General features: G+C 56.6%; 1 protein-coding gene and 1 non-coding gene across 3 annotated transcripts in view; one reads left to right on the top strand and one right to left on the bottom strand.

Annotated features, from left to right (window-relative positions):
• Positions 1-228: 228 nt before the first annotated feature.
• Positions 229-19,510, top strand: part of CAPN5 (calpain 5) — a 52,930-nt gene continuing 33,648 nt past the window's right edge. The window contains exons 1-2 of one of the 2 annotated variants that reach the window (XM_043580153.1): positions 229-401; positions 17,673-17,917. In XM_043580153.1, coding sequence (XP_043436088.1) covers positions 17,753-17,917 — 165 coding nt within the window. In that variant the 5' untranslated portion in view covers positions 229-401; positions 17,673-17,752. Of the gene's footprint in view, positions 402-17,285; positions 17,467-17,672; positions 17,918-19,510 lie in introns of those variants that run through there. The other variant, XM_043580154.1, reaches the window with a different exon arrangement.
• Positions 8,598-8,682, bottom strand: TRNAC-GCA. Its single transcript has one exon. It is a non-coding gene; the product is annotated as a tRNA-Cys (tRNA).

The raw sequence follows: 19,510 nt of genomic DNA, 5'->3' as shown, positions 1-19,510 counted from the left end.
TCTAGAGCGGAACTAGGGCGGCTGGGAGGGAAGGAGGGAGACCGGGGGCCCGATCTAGCCGAGAGAAGTCGGGCCGAGCCATGCGGCCCCCAGGTCCCCTCCTACCCGGGAGAGGGAACCCGGCGGCCACCCCCTAGCGGGTTCGCCCCAAGGCACCGCACCAGTTCGCCTGCGCAGCAAGCCTAGCACGCCCGCCCCGCTGGAGACCACGCCTCTGTCCCCAAATGGGCGGAGGCCGCGGGGCGGGGCGGGCCGCAGCCTGGGAGTCGGAGCTCGAGCCCCCGCCCCAGACCAGCCCCAGCCGGATCCCCGGCCCGAGCCGGAGGCCGGTGCAGCCTGGGTTCCCGCGGCCGCGCGGTGCCCTGCATCCGTGTCTCGCCGGAGACGCGGCGGCGCGGCAGGTAGGAGGCGCTGCGCAGAGGGAGGCGTGTGCGAGCGCGCGTGTTCGTGTGTGTTTCGGAGGTGTGTGTGCGGGTGCGGCGCGGGCCGGTGCGTGCCCTGTGAGCACGAATAGGTGTGCCGGAGCGCCTTCCGGGGGAGGAAGGAGGTGAGCGCGGTCCTTGAGGCCCGGGGCGGGATGGGGTGGGGGTGGGGCTTCGAGAATCCGCCCCCCCCCCCGCCCCCGGGCTACTGCCCACCCCCATCCCCACCCGGCGGCCTGGGGCCTCTTCCACCTCCCTCTGGGTGGGTGTTCCGGAGCCAGTTTCTTAGTACTGAAGCGGTGAGGTTTAACCTCCCCCCCCCCCCCGCCCCCACCCCGCCCCGGGCTTGACTGTCTCTTCTCATCTTCCTCACCATTCCTCTTTCCTCTTCCCTTCCCAGTCCTCCATCCGTTCAGTTCCACAAGCCCCCCTGGATGCCCCCCACAATCTGGCCCTGGAGGCTTCAACCCTGGCCCTGGAGGCTTGGGAAAGGGGCAGGGCCCAGGCCGATTCCCGCCCTGACCCTCCCTGGTTCGATAAGGGCCTTTTCCTGGGCTGCTAGGCTTCGGGGTGTCGGTCTGGGCTGGGGGAGGTGGGGAGATCTGGGAGAGAATGGATCTTGGGCTTCTCTGATCCTGCCTACGCCCCTCAGAGTTGGGGACCTGGGGAAACCCGCCTGGCGTCCAGAGGTGAGGTAGGACAGGAGATCAGTAACAGGTGCCGTCTGTCCATGTTTCATTTCATGTGGAGCCAATCAGCCCCAGCTCTCACAGGGATGAGGAGGGTAGGGCAGAGGATGAAGTGAGCTAAAATTGTCTCTCAGGGCTGCTGAGCCAAGATTTGAACCTAGGTCAGCTTGGCTCACAGGTCAGAATCTTCTTCCTGTACTAGTGTTGGAGAATATAGTGCTGAGGCCAACCATTCCAGGGAAAAATCTGGGGAGACTTCCTGGAAGAGAGAGGTTTGAGAGTAGGGCTCAGCCAACCCTGAGTGTGAGGCCTCCTAGGGGAACCCACCGTGTTCTACTGCAAGGATTGAGACTTCCCAGGGACTTTGGGCCTGGTCCCTGCTCCAGTCCCCAGAGTCCTGGGGTAGGGGTGGGGAGGCCTGGCTGCTTTGCCTGGCTGAGGGACTGGGCAGGGTAGGGTGGACACAGTTGCAGCTGCCTCAGGCCAGTCCAGAGCTGGGTGCCAGGACATTGAGGTGGGGTCATTGCCCTGATGAGCCTCCCTTCTGACTGGTGAGGCAGATGGGTCAACAGATAAGCCCAGTACTGGGGCCCAGGGCAGGGACCTGCCTGGGAGCTGGGGGAGATTTCACTGCAGACACTTCGGTGCTGGGTCTTAGGATGAACAATTCAGCAAGCAGAAGAGAAAGGGCAGGCATTGCAGGCCCGGGAAAAGGCCTGGAGGTGTGAAACTGAGTGGTAGCCCTGTGGGGAAGGGCCTTAAATGGTCAGATGTGCCTCTGAGAACAAGAACGGTCATCCTTCTTTGGCTCTGTGCTGAGCGGGTTACTATAGAGCCCAGTGAGGAGGAGGCCACGGCCGCGAGAGGCCCTCTCCCCACTCCTCTGCCTCTCTTCTGCCCAGCCCCCGCCCAGGGCTAGGGAGGGGATCTGATAACAGATTCCCAGAGCTGGGGTAGTGTGAATGTGAGATGCTCAGGGGGTGCACACGGCCCTCGTGCAGAGGGAGGGTGGGTCGGGGAGCCCTTTTGGAGATGGGGCCACCACCGGGGGAAGTCAAAGATGGAAGTTGGCTGTGGGAGGCCTGTGGGTTTTGGGGGACAACGTCCAGGACACTGCCCCCAGGCCTTCTGGCTGCTTCTGCCTTCTCCACTGGCTCTCAGGACAGCCCTGAAGCCCTGGTCCCTGAACAGGAGGCTGGCGTGGAGCCCACAGAGGGCACAGAAAAGCCTCTCTCTACCATCACCTCCCTGCAGGCCTGTCCTTGTGTCCAGGCTTCTTCTCTGAGGCTGGTTCTGCCCTTACCTGTGCCCAGGGATGAATACTGCTTGATGACAGGGAGTGACGATGATTAAGGGAGATCGTGTCGCTGAAAGTGCTTCACTAAGGACCTGGTGTTTGATAGCCATTATAATTAATAGTACAGTGGATCCTTGAGCAACCCGGGTTTGAACTGCACGCGTCTACTCCTGCATGGGTTTTTTACAGTACTGTAAATGTATTTTCTCTTCCTTAGGATTTTCTTAATCACATTTTCTTTTCTCTAGCTTTGTGTATTGTACCTACAACGTATTATACATACAACGTGCAAAGTATGTGTTAACTGTTTATGTTATTGGTAAGGCTTCTGGTTAATGATAGGCTATTAGCAGTAAAGTTTGGCGGAGTCCAAAGTTACACGTGGAGTTTTGACTGTGCGGGAATCGGCACCCCTAACCCCTGCTTCAACCCCATCGTTGTTCAAGGTCAGCAGTAATTGATAGTTGGTATCGCCTAGTCCCTTCCCTGGGGGAGACAGCCCACACAGCAAGGAGGGGGAAACTCTGGGAGAAGGGAAAAGGAGAAAGAGTTCCTCCCATTGAAGTGGAAGCCCCTCCTCTCAGTCTTCACTGGGTGTGGAGAGCTAGGCTCAGAAGCTTCCAGTCAGTGGTCTTGCTGCCTATCTGCCCATCCAAGTCCCTGGGCCTCTCAAAGTCTCCTGTCCCCCTAACGGTCATACATAAAGCTCAGCAGCAGGCCTTAGGCTCCCCCAGCTGCAGAGGGCAGGTCTGCACCCCTCAGAGTTGGGGACCTGGGGAGACCCGCCAGCCGCTTTGGGGCCTGTGCGGACACATGGGGACAGCTGTCCACAGCTGGTCTTCTCTTCACCTCCCCACCCTGCCCCCATCCTCAAGTTTTGAGTGCCGTTAGAGCCCCTTCCCTCCACCCCTCAAGTCCCCCCTGGAGACCTCTTCTGCCCCTTCATGCCTTGCTACTCAGGACAGTTCTTGGCTGGCAGTGGTCCCCCAGGCCTCTCCTTCAAGACCCGCCCCGGTTTGGTGGCTTCTCCCCGGGTTGATGGTGACGCCCTGGGGCTGCATTCAGTGAGGCCAGCCTGCCCACTTCCCTTGGCCTCAGGGCCTGCTTTTCCCTGCTCACTAAAGGCAAAATGGGCTAAGACCCTTTGGGATTTTAATCCAGGATGTTGTAGGAAGCCCGCCCTCAGGCTTGGACACAGGAAGCTAATGGAATGTTAGCATTTGCTTGCTGTCCTGGCCTGAGTTACTGCTTCCCATTCTACTTGTTCAGAGATGTGTTTCTGGGGGCCCCAGCTCTCCCGGGGCAGGGCTATAGAGGTCTGAGGGTGCCAGTGGCTGAGGCTGTGGTGGCCTGGGCGGCGGGGGGGGGAGTGCTGTGGTTTGCTGCCACAGTGGGGCACACGTGGTCTTGTGGGAGAAGGGGCTAGTGGCCGGAGCAAAGCCCATGCATTGGTACTCAGCTAACCGTCAGTGATGGGGTGTGCTCAGGGAGTGGCCCCAGGATCTTGTATCCTGGGGGACAAAAGGCAGAGAGCCTGGTGGCCTGCACCCGCCAGCGTGCTGCCTGCTGCTGTATCATTTATGCTGGTCAGGTGCGGTGGGCCCCGAGCGGCTTGTTACCAGTAACTAAGACACAGAAGTTTGGAGTGACTTTGTTTTACATTGAAGCAATTCAGGATGAGTATCGCTAGCTGATTCACTCACTCCCTTGAGCAGAGAGGTGTGAGGCCACATCCATGCCTGCCCACGATCTTCTTCAGGAATGGTATTTGTTTTCTCTTGCTGTGGTAACAAATGAATGCAAACTTCACGGCTTAAAACAGCACCAGTTCATTCTCTTACGCTTTTGGAGGTCAGAAGTCTGAAATGAGTCGTAGGGGACCAAACTTGTATCGGCAGGCCGGTTCCTTTTCGAGGCTCCAGGGGAGAATCTGGTCCTTGTCTCTTGCAGCTTCTAGTGGCTGCTGGCCTTCCTCTGACCTCATGACCCCAGCCTGTCTGCTTTCCTTGTCCTGTTGTTTTGTCCTCTTCTGGAGTCACATCTCCTTCTGTCTCCCTTGGATAAGGACACCTGTGATTACATTTAGGGCCCAGCTGGATAATCCAGGATAATCTCCACAAGTCGAGATCCTTAATCACATCTGCAAAAAAGTCTCTTTTGCCATATAAAGTAACATCATCAGGTTCCAAGGATTAGGACATTGATATTTGGGTGGGGCGGCATTCTTCAGCCTGCCACTGATTTCACCGTCGTGGCAGGCCATTCCGAGAGATCCCCCATCCGGGTACCCACATACACTGGCTTCCCCCCTGTGCTCATCCTCGGTGTTCCGTCTCCCCTCCCCCTCCTTCCCCAGCCTAGGAACTTTCGTGAGCAGAGACTCGGGCTGCTGCACCTCTGGCCCTAGAGCCCAGCCTGAGACCATGGTAGCCAGAGCTCAGGGATTTTTGGAGGAGGGGAGTGTGCTGGCATGTCCCCGTGGGTTGCCCCAGTGACCAGACCCTATCCTGCGCCTGACAGTACGTCAGGCCTTTCAGAGTGGTGCACATCTCATCGTGGTCATTTATTCAACAAACCCAGGGCTGTGGAGGGTCACTCGATCCCCACCATCACCCTGGGCCTGGTAGGAGCCCCATTTTGCAGATGAGTAGAGTAAGGCCAGTGAGGCTAAGTCCCTCCTGGGGCAGAGGTGTGTGGGGGGAGCTGGGCCAGTAGAGCAGACCTTCATTTTACAGATGCGAAAGAACTCTGAGGCACGAAGAAGTGACTATCTCCCCATCTGAGGATGATGAGGGTGTGGATGGGACATTCTGAGGCTCATTCCTCCTCGGTCTGGGCTTTCTAGCAGGCACACGATGTGGTGCGGAGCCGTGCACAGACCCCGTGGGTGTTGCCGGCACACCTCTGCTCCGAGGTGAGGTTGTCATCCACCTCTGCCTCCAGCGAGAGCCCCAGCCAGAGAGCCCCTGCCCTGCACACTGCACACCCTGCCTTGGCCAGGGTCTCCCTTTTAACCAACCCCACAGCCAAGGCCGTGCCACAAGAGGCCCTGCTTCTCAGGGTCTGTTCCTATAGTCTGGTCTGTCTGCCTGCATCCTGGCTTTCTTTCCATCCCAGCTTCCTGTGAGCCATCCAGGTGCTCAGCTCAGATGCTGGCACCCTCCCGAGGACTTAGCCTGGCTTTCGGGACTATCATTACCCGGCTGTGGCAATGTTTCTGTGCTAGCGCCTTCTTCCTTCTCCCTCTCCCTCGCTCCTGGTATTCCAGCCTTGCCTAAATGGTTTCTTCCTCCCAGAATGTTCCATCCTCCTCTTAACCTTCCATTTCCACCTCTCGAAGTCACAGCTGCCCCACTCTGAGATCCTGCTTAATGCCACCTCCTCCACGAGCCTTTCATGCCCTGTCTGAATGAATCGGTGCCCCTTTTTGAGCAGATCTCTCAGCCTGGTACTGGGGGCTCAGTCTCTCCTCAATCAGGTGGACCTCCCAGGTGGAGCCCTGCCTGATTCCTGCCCGTGTCCTTGGCCAGGCATCGGGCAGGTGTGGGGGAAGGTTGGGGAGGGTGCACTCACTGAGTGGAGCTCCCAGGGGCTGATGAGTGGGTCGCTGTCTCTGTTTGAGGGAGGGATGGAGGGCCAGGCAGAGCGTAGCCCTGACATGAGACAGGCCCCCGACTCAGTCCGGAATGCATCCTTTCCCTCTGTGAGCCCTAGACCTCATCTGCAATGAAGATAGTACAGCTCTCATTTCTGAGGTCGTGCAGGAGCTTGACCTAGGAATCGAGTGTCAGTTTCCCCGTCTGAGCAATGGGTACCATCTCAGCACGTTTCCAGCTGGAGTCTTGGAGGTACGTGGTGCCAGAAGCACAGACGGCCTGTTCAGGAAGCAGGAAAAGAGGCTGTCCTGGTGACAAACTCCGCAGATTGAAAAAAAGCGAGAAGTGTCCCCCTTTCCCCCATGCAACAGTGAGAACCTGCAGGCCGGGGAGGGCAGAGGCTTGCCTGGGGTCACACAGCAGCACAGGGGAGCCGAGGTGGCTTCGGTGACCTGATGAACTCTCGTTCTGTCAGGTTGTTTCCCTTGTGGGGAGGGAGCTGCCGCTCCAAATATCACCCCCACCCAGGTAGGAGAGAGAACAGCCCCTGGTGGGTGGCTCCCAGCTGCATCTATGCCTCCCTCAGCACCTTCTCAGCAGGCAGGGTGTGGTGCGGGGCTGGGGGCTCCAAGCTAGGGTGACCAGTGGCCCTGGGGTTCTCAGTGCCCAAACCAGTGAGCCAGCTGCTCGCCCTGCCTGGAGCCCAGCCCCTGCTCAGGGAACCCCCGCCTCCAGGAGTGTGGCTCCTTCCTCTGTCCCAGCTTCCTCCTGTCCCCGCCCTCACCCCAGCAGAGCCCAGGATGGAACCCCCCTTTTGGAGGTTCCTCTCCCAGGTGTGCCTGCTTGCTGGGGTGCCCGGGCTCCTCAGCACCCTGTCGAGGGACCCACGGCCCAGTGAGGAACAGCTATGCGCCGGAGGCCTCGGGACTCAGCCAGGACCACACGGCGAGCCAGCCCCAAAGCTGGCTTTTCCCTCAAGTGCACTGCCAGGGGTTCATCAGCGCCCCAGGACCAGAGAGAGACCCTGTGCCCCAGACTTGCCTGGCCCTGCCCTTTAGGCCCTCCGTGTACTTCAAGCATTGGGTTTCTGTGTTTGAAAAGATCACTGCGGCTGGGTGGAGACTGGTTCGGACACAGGAACGATAAGGGAAAGGGAGTGGAGAAGAAAGACAGGATTTCCCAGCCCCGGTGCCAGGCTGCCTGGCGTTGGCTGGAGTGACTCACCGGGCCCAGCCCCCTGGCCCTGCTGCTGGAGCCCGGAGCCCTAACGAGCGTGAACTGGAGTATGAACCTGTGGCCCAGTTCGCCTTCCTTGCACACTTTCCCTCCCCTCCCCTGCCATCTTTTCCTTGGTCCCCAGTACCTGCCAGAGGCCAGAATACACACAGATGCCTTCAGCTCGTTAGTGAAATGGTAGCTCGGGGGGCAAGAGGAGAATGGGGGTGCGCTGTGGGATAAAAGGGGGTGCATACACTCACAAAGCTGAGGCTCTCCCTTTCCAGGCTTCTCCCTTGCACCTGGCCTGCTCTTTGCCGGCTCAGGCCACAGCTGTCCCCGACCGGGTCGCTGCCTCAGCCTCTTTCCTCAGCGTCTACCCCCTCCGCCCCTCCTTGGCTCCCCTGTGCCCTCAGGATGAGCCCGAGCCCAGCAGCCTGGCATCCCAGCCGCGCAGAGCTGGTCCTGCCAGCTTTCCCCATTCACCACTCCACACCCTGGCCTCCCTCCGTCTCGAGTGCATCCTGCCTGCTCTCCCCATGCCTGGTGTGGCCCAGCCTTCAAGCCCTGCTCTGGTTCCCTCTGGAAGGGACACCACCGTTTTTCCTGTCCCTGTGAACCAACCTGCAGCACGCCTTACTCCTGGGAGCACTGACCGCTGAGTATCTGCCTTGGTTCGTGGTATATGTCGTGCCTGTCTGTCTGTCTGTCTGTGCTCCTCCCCAGGGACATCTTTGAGGATCTGACCCTCTTTGTTAGCTCAGGCCCAGCTGAATGGGTGTCAGCAAAGATCTGAACGTTGGCATTGTCTGTGTCCTTGAATTAGACGCAGCTGTTCTGTCCATCTTTGACCATGTGACGAGGGGGGGGGGGCGGCACCTGTTGCCTAGAGTGGGATGTAGTGGGAGGTCGAGGAAGGGAGGTGGGGGGATGGATGAGAGGTTTTGGTTGGCGGGCTGTGGGTGTGGGGCATCGTTGGTTCTTTTGGCTGGCGCTGGATGAAGCCCACTGTGCCGGGCTCAGGCTGCAGGATTGGGCTCCCCACTGTGGTGTATGGGCAATCACGGCTCAGAGGGGGAACCCCCAGCAGGCCTTCCTGTGTTCTCCCTTTCACCCCCACAACCAGCTGCTCACCAGGGAAAGTTGAGTCTCCCTCTCATGCAGCTCTAGAAATTGCCTTCCCTCCATTTACACACGAGTCTGTCGTTTCAAGTCCTGTGGCCTGCCTTCTCATTTTACTGCTCTAGCCTTGCACTTTTTTTTTTTTTAATGTTTATTTACTTTTGAGAGAGAGACAGAGTGCGAGTGGGGGCGGGGACACAGAGAGAGGGAGACACAGAATCCGAAGCGGGCTCCAGGCTCTGAGCTGTCAGCACGGAGCCCAACACGGGACTCGAACCCATGGACTGTGAGATCACGACCTGAGCTGCAGTCAGACACTCAACCGACTGAGCCACCCAGGCACCCCTAGGCTTGAACTTTGCTAGTGCCTTCTCCATGTGACAGCTAGACGGGTCTCAGGTCCCTCACCTGCTCAGCACCTTCCTTACTTCTCTGTCACCTCAGAGGGAACCCAGTGTCTGCTGATGTTCCAGGACCGGTGAGCCTCACCTGTGACCTCTTCCACCCACACTGCCACTCTGGGTCGACCCAGCTCCTTTCCCTGAGCACCTGCCCCGGAGTGTCTCCTAGGGTCCTGGACTGGCACCCCCTTCTCAGAGAGGAGACCTTGGAGGTGTGTGCCTGGTTGGGGTACAAGGGTACCAACCTCACCTTTGTGGGACCCTCTCTTGGGTTCGAGCCGTCCCAGTGTCAAAGCCACAGTGTTCTGAAAGATGGAGGCAGAGGCCCGCGGAAGGTCACAGCCTGTGTGTAACAAGGCCAGGCCAGGACGCAGCGTGGGGCTCCTTCCCCGCTCTCCACCCCAGGTTGTCCCACCCACTCTGGGTGCCATACCCCTCCAGGGGTCCAGACCTGGCAGAATCGGGGTCACTAGATTCAGCCAGCCCTTCTTCCTAGGGCCATTGCAGTGGCTTTTTATTAAAGCATAACTGCCCTGTGGAACCGCATGAAGTTCAGGCGCACGGCCCAGTGACCACACCCATGCAGCACCACCCAGATCAAGAAGCAGTATTATCAGAGATCCAGAAGTCCCTGCAGGCCCCTTGCAGTCACTGCCCCCAGAGATAGCCACTATCCTGCCTTGTAGTCACCAGAGATGGGTTATGCCTGCTTTCCAATTTTACATAAATGGGATCGCAGTGTTGCCTCTCTTGCCTAATGTTTTGCTTGTGAGATCCATCCCTGGAATTGCGTGCAGCAATCATTTGTTCATTTTCACTGCTGGATGCTATTCCATTGGCAACGCTGTATTTATCCTCTCTTCTGTTGATGGACATTGGGTTTTTTCCCCCCGATTTTCAGCTGTAACAAACACTGCTGTGATAAACATTCTTGTACAGGCCTTCCGGTGAACAGGTGCTTGTGTTTCTCTTCATTGTATACTTACGAGTAGAATTGCCGAGTGATGCCTTTGTTCAGCTTTAATAGATAGGGTCAGATGGTTTTGCAAAGTGGTTGTACCCATTCATACTTCCACCGTCAATGTGGAAGAGCTGTGTGCTTAGGAAGTGTGTGTGTGTGTGTGTGTGTGTGTGTGTCTGTGTGGTGGTTTTCCCTGTAGTCATTCTGGTGGGGGTGTAGCGGTATCTCATCGCGGTTTTAATTTGCATTTCCTTGATGACTAGCGAAGTTGAGGGCTTTTTCTTCTCATTTTATCAGTTGAGGGCTTTTTCTTCTCATTTTATCGGCCATTTGGACATAATCTCCTTCTTCTTTTTCTCTTCAAATTGTAATTTAAATTTTGGTTAGTTAATGTGTAGTGTAGTATTGTTTTCAGGAGTAGGATTTAGTGATTCATCATTTACCTGTAACACCCAGTGCTCATGCCAACAAGTGCCCTCCTTAGTACCCATCATGCATGTAGCCTGTCCCCCACCCAACCCCCTTCCAGCAAGCCTCCGTTTGTTCTCTGTGGTAAAGAGTCTCATGGTTTGTCTCCCTCTCTCTTACCCCCCTCTTCCCATCTGCTCATTTGTTTGGTTTCTTAAATTCCACATCTGAGTGAAATCATGTGGTATTTGTCTTTAACTGACTTTATTACTCTTAGCGTAATACACTATAATACACTCTAGCTCCATCCACATCGTTGCAAATGGCAAGGTTTCACTCCTTTTGGTGGCTGAGTAATATTCCATTGTATACACATACCACATCTTTTTTATTCATTCGTTAGTCGGTGGACACTTGGGCTCTTTCCATAATTTGGCTATTGTTGGTAATGCGGCTATACACATTGAGGTGTACGTACCCTTTCGAATCTGTGTTTTTGTATCCTTTGAGTAAATACCTAGTGGAATTACGGAATCATAGGCTTGTTCTATTTTTAACTTTTTGAGGAACCTCCATGCTGTTTTCCAGAGTGGCTGCACCAGTTTGCATTCCCACCAATAGAAGAAGAGGCTTTCCCCTTCTCCACATCCTCACCAACATCTGTTGTTTTCTGAGTTGTTAATTTTAGCCATTCTGACAGGTGTGAGGTGATATCTCATTGTAGTTTAGATTCGTATCTTCCTGATGATGAGTGATGTTGAACATCTTTTCATGTGTCTGTTAGCCATCTGGATGTCTTCTTTGGAAAAATATTCATGTCTTCTGCCCATTTCTTAACTGGGTCGTTTGTTTTTTGGGTGTTGAATTTGATAGGTTCTTTATAGATTTTGGTTACTAACTTTTTACCAGATATGTCTTTTGGAAATACCTTCTCCCATTCCATAGTCTGCCTTTTAATTTTGTTGATTGCTTCCTCCCGTATGCTCTTTTTCTTCTGTTTTCTTCAAAAAGCTTTATTGTTTTCCCTTTTGGTTAGATTTGCAATCTACGTGGAACTTTTTTTTGTGTATAATGGGGGAGTACGAGTCAAGATGAATCTTTTCTCCATATGGCTAACTAGTCGACCCAGCACCACTCATCGAAAAGACCATCCTTGGGGCGCCTAGGTGGCGCAGTCGGTTAAGCGTCCGACTTCAGCCAGGTCACGATCTTGCGGTCCGTGAGTTTGAGCCCCGCGTCAGGCTCTGGGCTGATGGCTCGGAGCCTGGAGCCTGTTTCCAATTCTGTGTCTCCCTCTCTCTCTGCCCCTCCCCTGTTCATGCTCTGTCTCTCTCTGTCCCAAAAATAAAATAAACGTTGAAAAAAAAAAAATTTAAAAAAAAAAAAAGAAAAGACCATCCTTTTCCCAATGCACCATGATGTCACCTTTGTCATAAACCTGGTGTCCTACTTGTGGCCTTTTTCTGGGCTTTCTATGTTCCATGGGTCTGTTTGTCTCTCCTGTGCCAATACGACGTTGTCTAAATTATTAGAGCTTTATGATAGGTCTTTAGGTCTTTTTTTTTTTTGGAAAATTTTTTTTTACATTTTAATTTATTTTTGAGAGAGAGGGAGAGAGAGAGAACACAAGTGGGGGAGGGGCAGAGAGAGAAGGAGACACAGAATCCGAAGCAGGCTCCACGCTCTGAGCTGTCAGCACAGAGACCGACGTGGGGCTCGAACCCACAAACTGTGAGATCATGACCTGAGCCAAAACCAAGAGCCGGACGCTTAACTGATTGAGCCACCCTGTGCCCCTGTGGTAGGGTTTATTAACTGCTAGTGTGAATCCTCTAGCATGCTCTTCTTCAAATGGCCGTGGCTGTTCTTGGCCCTCTGTGTGCGGGCTTCATTATCCTACCTCTTAGAGGAGAGGCCCGAGGCCCAGAGAGGTCAGGTGACCTGCCCCCTGCCGCAGGGCTCTGGACCACTGTCCTGCTCCTTCCTCAGCTGCACCCTGCCCTCCAGGGCTCTGTGTACTGCTGAGGCTTCCCCGACACCACTGTGAACTTCATGGTTTTCTTTAAGCCAACTTCCTTTGTCCTTAGTATTTCTTTTTTTTTTTTTTTTTAATTTTTTTTTAACGTTTATTTATTTTTGTGACAGAGAGAGACAGAGCATGAACAGGGGAGGAGCAGAGAGAGAGGGAGACACAGAATCTGAAACAGGCTCCAGGCTCTGAGCTGTCAGCACAGAGCCCGACGCGGGGCTCGAACTCACGGACCGCGAGATCACGACCTGAGCCGAAGTCGGACGCTTAACCGACCAAGCCACCCAGGAGCCCCTGTCCTTAGTATTTCTTAAAGGAAACTGTCTGCTGTAAATGGAAAGACAGTAATGGGGCGCCTGGGTGGCTCAGTCAGATAAGTGTCTGACTCTTGGTTTCGGCCCGGGTCATGATCTCAGGGTCGTGAGATTGAGCCCTACATTGGGCTCTGTGCTGGGTGCAGAGCCTGCTTGGGATTCTTTCTCTCTCTGCCTTTCCTTGCTCGTGTGTGTGTGTGTGTGTGTGTGTGTGTGTGTGTGTACGCGCGCACATGCATGCTCTCTCGCTCTCTCAAAATAAATACACTTAAAAAAAAAGAAAGTCAGTATTACTCTCCATAGGTACAGGGTAACTGGTACTTAAAAATAAAGGAAAAACAGCAGAAAAATCCATTCACTTTTGGCCAGATGCTGGTGTTCTGAGCCCGGCCTGATCCTCCTTCGGCAAGTATAGGTGCGCAGGGGCCACAAGGGATTGACATGCTGGACCAAACCGAATTCTCCTTCAGAGAGAGTCCTTGCGAGAGAACGGGATGGGGAACAGCTTTCTTACTGACGTCTTTACTGCCACGTCAAAGTACCCCCTAAAGTGATCACAATGTTAATCGGGGCCCTGCTTTGAAAAGCCCTGGTGTGATAAGGAGTCTGGAAGCTTGGGATCCAGCTAATGGGTGGCAGATTTGGGACACATTCCTCGATGTTCTCATCTATAAAATGGGACCAGACTCTCTCTCCGGTTCCTCCCTGGCTGTGGTGGCCGTAGCATCGAGGGAAGGCTCACTGGCGTCAGCTTCCTCCCGCAGCTGGCTCAGCGTGACCTCAGATGAGCCCTCACTCCGCCCTGTGCACAGCGGGGCCATGCCCACCACCTCTCGAGGCCCAGGGAACAACAGCAGCCGCCTGGAAGTGGGTACACACCATTCCCAGGGTGAGGTGCCCAGGGCACCTTTCCCTGTCTTTCCCTGAGGCGTTAACAGCTTGTCCAAGGATGTGCAGTGCTAAGTGGTGCAGTCAGGACTCGAGCTCAAGTCTTACCGACCTGCCAGAAAAGTGGTTTCTCTGAGCTCCCTGGTGAGTGCTCTCAGGCCCTTGTTCTGACCCAGGTTGGCACCCTGTGCTCAGTCGGCAGCCCCCACTGTGCCCGGCTGGGTCTGAATCACCTCGCACTGCCTGCCGCTGAGACTTTGCTTGAGCTGTTCCCTCTGCCTGGAATGGCCTTTCCTAAAGAACAGCTGACTTCCGGGACCAGGCCTCTGTGAACGCTTCCTTGCGTCGCTCTTGCCGGAATCTCTGAGGTGACATATTCCACGTGCCTTGTGTCTTCTGGCCACACTCGACCATGAAGTGCTTTGGGGGCGGAAGCCTGAATTGTTCTCGCCCTCCTGGCAGGGCTGTGGACACATTGTAGGTGCATCCCAGACGTCAGCATCGACATCCCTCAGGAGCATGTGCATCGAAGCATACAAAATGCAGTTCTGTGCGGCAGTGTCTCCTTTGATCCTCCCAGAGACCCTGGCGCATGAGCACTTCCTTCCAGATGAGGACCATGCAGACCAGAGACGTGTTGTGGCCTGTCCAGGGTCGCACAGCGTAGGATATCGGGGAACTAGAGCCAGGTCTCCACCGAGAGCTGGAGAAGCGCTGGCTGCCTGGAGTGTCCGGGTGCAGCTGTGAAGCACCCGCGACAGCAGGGGTGAGGATGCTGCAGTGGGAGTCGGAGGGAGGGGGGCCGTGGGAAGGGGCAGGCCCTGCCTTCAGGACCTGAGAGCTGGTGAGGCTCAGATGCGGCAAGCTGACCCTCTCTGGTAGTCCCTGCCACACTTTGAGCCTGTTTTTCCCATCCACGAAGGGATTCCTACATCCCCCGTGTTGGCTCTCTCTCAATACAGATGTATTGAACCTGCCCCCAGTGCTGGACCCTGAGGTTACAGAGAGGAGCTAGACACGGGCCCTGCCCTGCAGGGGTGTAGGCTGGGCCGGGGAGATGGATAAGTCCTATGCAGATGGGGCATGATGTAATGGGTGCCATCACAGGCTTTCCCGTCCTGTGGAGGGGGAGAGGAGACGGGCTGGGGGTGGGAGGGAGGCACTTGGGCTGAGCCCTGAAAGATGACCGGTTCTCCGGGTATGCACATGTGGAAGGAACGGTGCGTGCACAGGCTCCGAGTAAACAGCTACAGGAACTGCAGGGGGTTCGGAGCACTGAACGTGGCGTGGAGAATGGTAGGGGTGGGGTGAGCTTGGCAGGGGCAGAGGGAAGAGGGCTGCTGAAAGCAGCTGGGAAACTCGGACTCTCCTGTCAGTGCGGGTTCACGCACAGTGTGAAGACGTTCAGAAGCGGGGTGTGCCATGCTCGAAACTCAGGCCCAGAGAGAAGAGCCCTGAGAAGAGCCCCCAGATCTGGAAGCCGGCTTTCCTGACTCTTGGTTTCCGCGCGGCCTTCAGCAGTGATGCCTGCAGCTATCGGGAGGGGGGCAGAGCTCATGTTGACTCCATGACCCCGTGGGAGTGTTGACTCAATGGGTGGAGTGGGAGGTATTCTTGGGGCATGCCGAAGGTGTGAGAGGACAGTCGTCATGAGGTACAAGCTGTGCAAAGAACGGCTGGGGCTGAAGAGCCTGGCCTAAGTAGGCTGGGGCAGCCTTGCTGGCAGGGGTGAGGCTGGAGAGATGAGCCAGGGCTGGACCTTCAGCCAGGCCTGGCCCCCATTCTCCTGGCCTGGGCCCAGCCAGGCTTTCCTGTTTCCGGCCTCCCTGGGAGCAGAGCCTCCTGGGAGCGTTGACCACCATGTGGCCTGGAGGGCCACCAGAATCTTCATTCTCCGGCCGACCTGGCTGTGCCGCCTCAGCCAGCTTGCTCCCTCTCCCTGGGCCCTCTGGGCTCTGAATTTGGAACTGCTAGAGCTGATTTCTGGGATCCTGCTTTCAGCTTCTTTGATCTAATTCTTACAGCTTTAATTGCTTCCTGACCAGGCCCTGCTGGAAGCTGTGATGCTAATGACTCCCCTGAGTGGCTGTGTGTCAGAAGTCCAGGGGCTGGCTCTCCAGGCTCCCCTCTTCTTTCCCTAAGGCCTCCCAGGCTGAATGTGTTTTGGGCCTTCCTGGAAGAGGCGGGGCCAGAGAGGTTAAGTGGTTGGCCTGAGGTCACACAGCAGCAGAGCAAGCAGGCCCCGTATGGATGTGGGGCAGAAGGTGAAGTGGCCGTGTGTCCTTGGCGGCCAGGGACCGTGAGCCCTCCTTGCTCTCCCTGCTGCCCCTCCGAGTTCCACACTCACCGCCCATCTCACCTCCTGCCCTTCCTGCTACTCCCTTCCCCGTCACATCCCTCGTCTTTCCCTTCCCGTGAACCTGGCGCAGCCAGAGTGTGTGGAATCAGCCCTTTCTCCTGTGCCACGGGGTCACCAGGCCAAGGTGGAGGCACCAAAAGATGTGAGTTCAAGTCCAGGCTCTGCCATGGAATGTGGGCAAGGCCCCTCCCCTGAGTCTCAGTTTTCTTTCCTGAAAAATGGACGCGGTGAACGACTTCCCAGCACTGTTTTCCTATACTGCCTCTTGCCTGCTGGGTTGCACATGGCAGGTGCCGGAGAGACGGAGCTGCTCTCTTGGCAATGAGAGGTGACTTGTGTCCTCCTCTTCTCATCCCCCTCTCTCTGGCCTGCTAAGCCGTCTTCTCAGCAATGGCATCTTCCGGTCCTTAAAGCAATATCGCTCCCATTGTGGAGCTGAGAAAATGGGCACTCAGAGAGGGAGACTTGTTCAAGGCCACACAGCAGGTGAGAGGCGCAGTTGGGACTGGCACCCACGTCAGTCTTGTTTTCAAACTTGTGTTCACCCCAGAAGCCAGCATACCTTGCCTCGGTTTCCCTCAGCTGGGCTGGGAAGTCAGGGCCTATGCCCCAGTAGGATTGCAGTGTTCCCTGGGCAGGCCCCAGGATGCGTAGACCCGGACGGCGGGGGTGGAGCTCTGCCAGCAGCCCAGATGGAGTCTGAGATACAGGGGCTGTCAGATCCTGGTCTTCTGAGCATGCGTCAGGCCCCTCCCCACCCCGCCCCCTCCTGAAGGGCTTCCCTGGCCCTGTCGCTCCGGTCAGTGGCCCTCCAGTTTGGTTACCTGTGGCTACAAGCTTGAGGGGGGTTGCAGGGAGGATGCTGACGTGTACAGCCTCTTTCTGTGTCGAGCTCGGTGCAGGGGCCGCCTGCACAGGAGGAGCAAACCAAGTGGACCCTGCTCTCTGGGGGCTTCCGGTCTAATGGGTGCTTACGGTCCTGCTTCCTGGGACCGGAATCCTGGGGAGGTGTGGAGGGAGGCGAAGGGTTTAGTCTGGGATTGATGGCTGTGGGCACCCCTGGGACCTCATAGGGGTGGCCCGGTTGGGGGCCTAGAAGAGGGGCCCAGGCCGAACACAGGGAGATGGGGGTCATCAGGCAGAGATGGTGAGCAGAACACGGCTTGGTGCAGCCCCCCAGAGCCCCCAGGGGAAGAGGGAGGCCAGAGGTGGGGGAGGAGCCAGAAGCAGTGCCGTCGCCCCTGGGGACCCAGATGAGACTGTTCAGGAGTGAGCCTTTGTGAGGTCTGGGAGGTCATCAGCGAGAGTCTGGCTTGGGAGGATGGGAGGTTAGGAGTGAGGGATGGGGGGCCTCAGGGGAGGTTAGGTCAGTAGGACTGAGGAGGAGGAGATGTTTATTCCAGAAGGCAGTGCTTGCTAGAGGGTGGGGCTGACAGAGAATGTAAACGATGGCTGGCTGGCTGGAGGGGGGCGCCCTCCACGGGGGACAGAAATGTGCCTTTACCACGCGGGGAGGGTCCAGGGGAGAGAAGCTTGGAGGCAGTGCTGCTGCTTTCCTGCGTGTGCGGCACCAGCCAGGGAGCTGCTGAGTCGGCCATGAGCCTGACTCGGCCCTGGCAGGTCTAGGAAAGGCTGGTGACAAAGGAAGGAGCAGGTGGGTGTGGCCAGGCAGCCCCAGCATCACTGTGCTTGTGCCCTTGGCCTGCCTGTGGGCTGGCGCCCCCTCTAAGCATCAGAAATGAGAGGATTCAGGATGTGGAGTCAGGTCAGTTGGTTCCTGTCCCTGTTGTGCAAGTAGCAGCTGTGTCTGTCCCCGCTTCTGAGCCTCTCGGCTCCTGGCCTGTCATCTGGGGATGAGGGGGCCGCTTCACAGGGCCACAGGGAGGGCACACAAGGGTCACCTGACTCCGTGTGCCTTGGGTCCTCCAGTCCTCGGTAAGTGATGATCTCCTCACCTTCCTGTCCTCCCAGGTACCCCCGGAGCCACCCACGTCCCCACCTCAGCTCTCTGCTGCCTTGTCTCGGCCTCCCCTGCTGGGGTAGCCGCCACCATGTTCTCGTGTGTGAAGCCCTACGAGGACCAGAACTACTCCGCCCTGAAGCGGGCCTGTCTGCGCAGGAAGGTGCTCTTCGAGGACCCCAACTTCCCGGCCACCGACGACTCCCTGTACTACAAGGGCACCCCGGGGCCCACTGTCAGGTGGAAGCGGCCCAAGGTCAGTGTCTGGTCGCAACCGGAACTGAGGCGAGCAGCCTGCGGGGGACAGGGCGGTGGCTGGTCATCCTGAGGCCCCGGGTGGCTGAGAAAGTGGAGGACGCTCCTGCTGCGGGGTTTCACCTGGATAGGGAGCACGAGCATGGGCCCTGACCCTGTGGCCATCACTGCCTGGCCGGGATTTCGCCCCCTCTCTGGGCCTCAACTTCCTCACAGGGCAAATGGGGCCCTCCGCCCTGCCACCCTTCTCCCAGGGTGGTTTTGGGCCAAAAATGAGGTGAATGTGGATGTGACCTATTTTTAGTAAAATGTAGAGTGACGGTGAAGTGTAAGGAGTTTGCTGATTATTTTCGTGATGGTTTTGGAACAGTCATTTGCTGCAAATGAAAGTATTTATTATGGTAAGTAGTTAATAGTAGTGAAAAACAATAGCACCTTACAGGGCTGTTGGGAGCATTAGAAGAGATAGCACATGAACAAGTCTGGCGCCACACCTGGCACCCAGTCCAGGCAGCTGGCACCATCACTGTTGAGAGTGGTGAATTCCACGGCATCTGTCTGGCTGCCCACCCCCGTCCCAGCCTTGGTCGCTGAGGCTAGACCGTGTTGAGCAGAAGTGTTTGGCCTCATGACATGATTTCGTCCTCTTTCACCCCGATTCCTACGTGTGAGAGTGGGCACCCCTGGGACCTGGGTGACTGGGAGGCTGCTGGTGTTGAGTTGGTCACACGGGAGGGACGTTTGTGCAGGGGACTGTGCTGTGCCCTGCTGCCCGGGAACCCGAAGAGGCATCTCACAGTTGAAGGGTGAGGCGGCACAGTCTGGAAAACGTGGGAGACTTGAAACCCTCAGGCTTATTTGGGACGTGGCAGGAACGTAGGGGACGAGGAAGCCTGGGTCCTAGGGTCGGTGGGGCTGGTGCGCTCTGGGGCCGTGGGAGCCCTGGAAGGCGAGGCTTTCTGTGGGGTGTGACAGGGTCAGACTTGCATTTTACAAATTTCCCTCCAGCCTCCTAGACATCTTGGGAAAATGGAATTTAGTTTTCATGTCCCTTTCCTAGGCTATGATCTCAAGTCCCTTCCACTTCAAAAAATCCTGTGTATTTTCTTGGACTGGGGTACCTGAGAGGTGGAGAAACTGAGGCCAGAAGGGGGAGGCAATGCCCTGATTGCCCAGGGAGTCGGTAACAGAGCCATGCTGGGACCCAGGAGTCCTGCCTCACCTGGCCCTCCACCCTGACACCAGACCTTTCACTTCGGCCCTGTGAGCTGCCTTGATTCTTCAGAACTCCCAGAAGCCTCCTGGCCACAAGATTCTTGCCTCTCAGAACCCCTACCCCCATGCCTTCCTCTCCCTCCTTTGTCTGGTGGGTGGGGAAGGAGACCAGCCTCAAAGGGCCTTTGTGAGGCCTTGGGTGTGTGTGTGTGTGTGTGTGTGTTGGAGGGGGAGACACTTGAGCTCTCTGCCTTCCTCACTCCACCCCTTTGCTGCCCTTGTCCTGCCCTCTGGCCAGCACCCAGACATTTTAGATCTGTGCCTCTGAAGGAGGCTGGCGAGGCATGGCTGGGGAAAGCTGGGCTTGCTGTGCTAGAGG

This window comes from Prionailurus bengalensis, chromosome D1 (assembly GCF_016509475.1).
Source record: "Prionailurus bengalensis isolate Pbe53 chromosome D1, Fcat_Pben_1.1_paternal_pri, whole genome shotgun sequence".
NCBI lineage: Eukaryota > Metazoa > Chordata > Mammalia > Carnivora > Felidae > Prionailurus > Prionailurus bengalensis.
The sequence above is the reverse complement of the archived record's forward strand: the minus strand, read 5'-3'. Positions and strand labels throughout refer to the sequence as shown.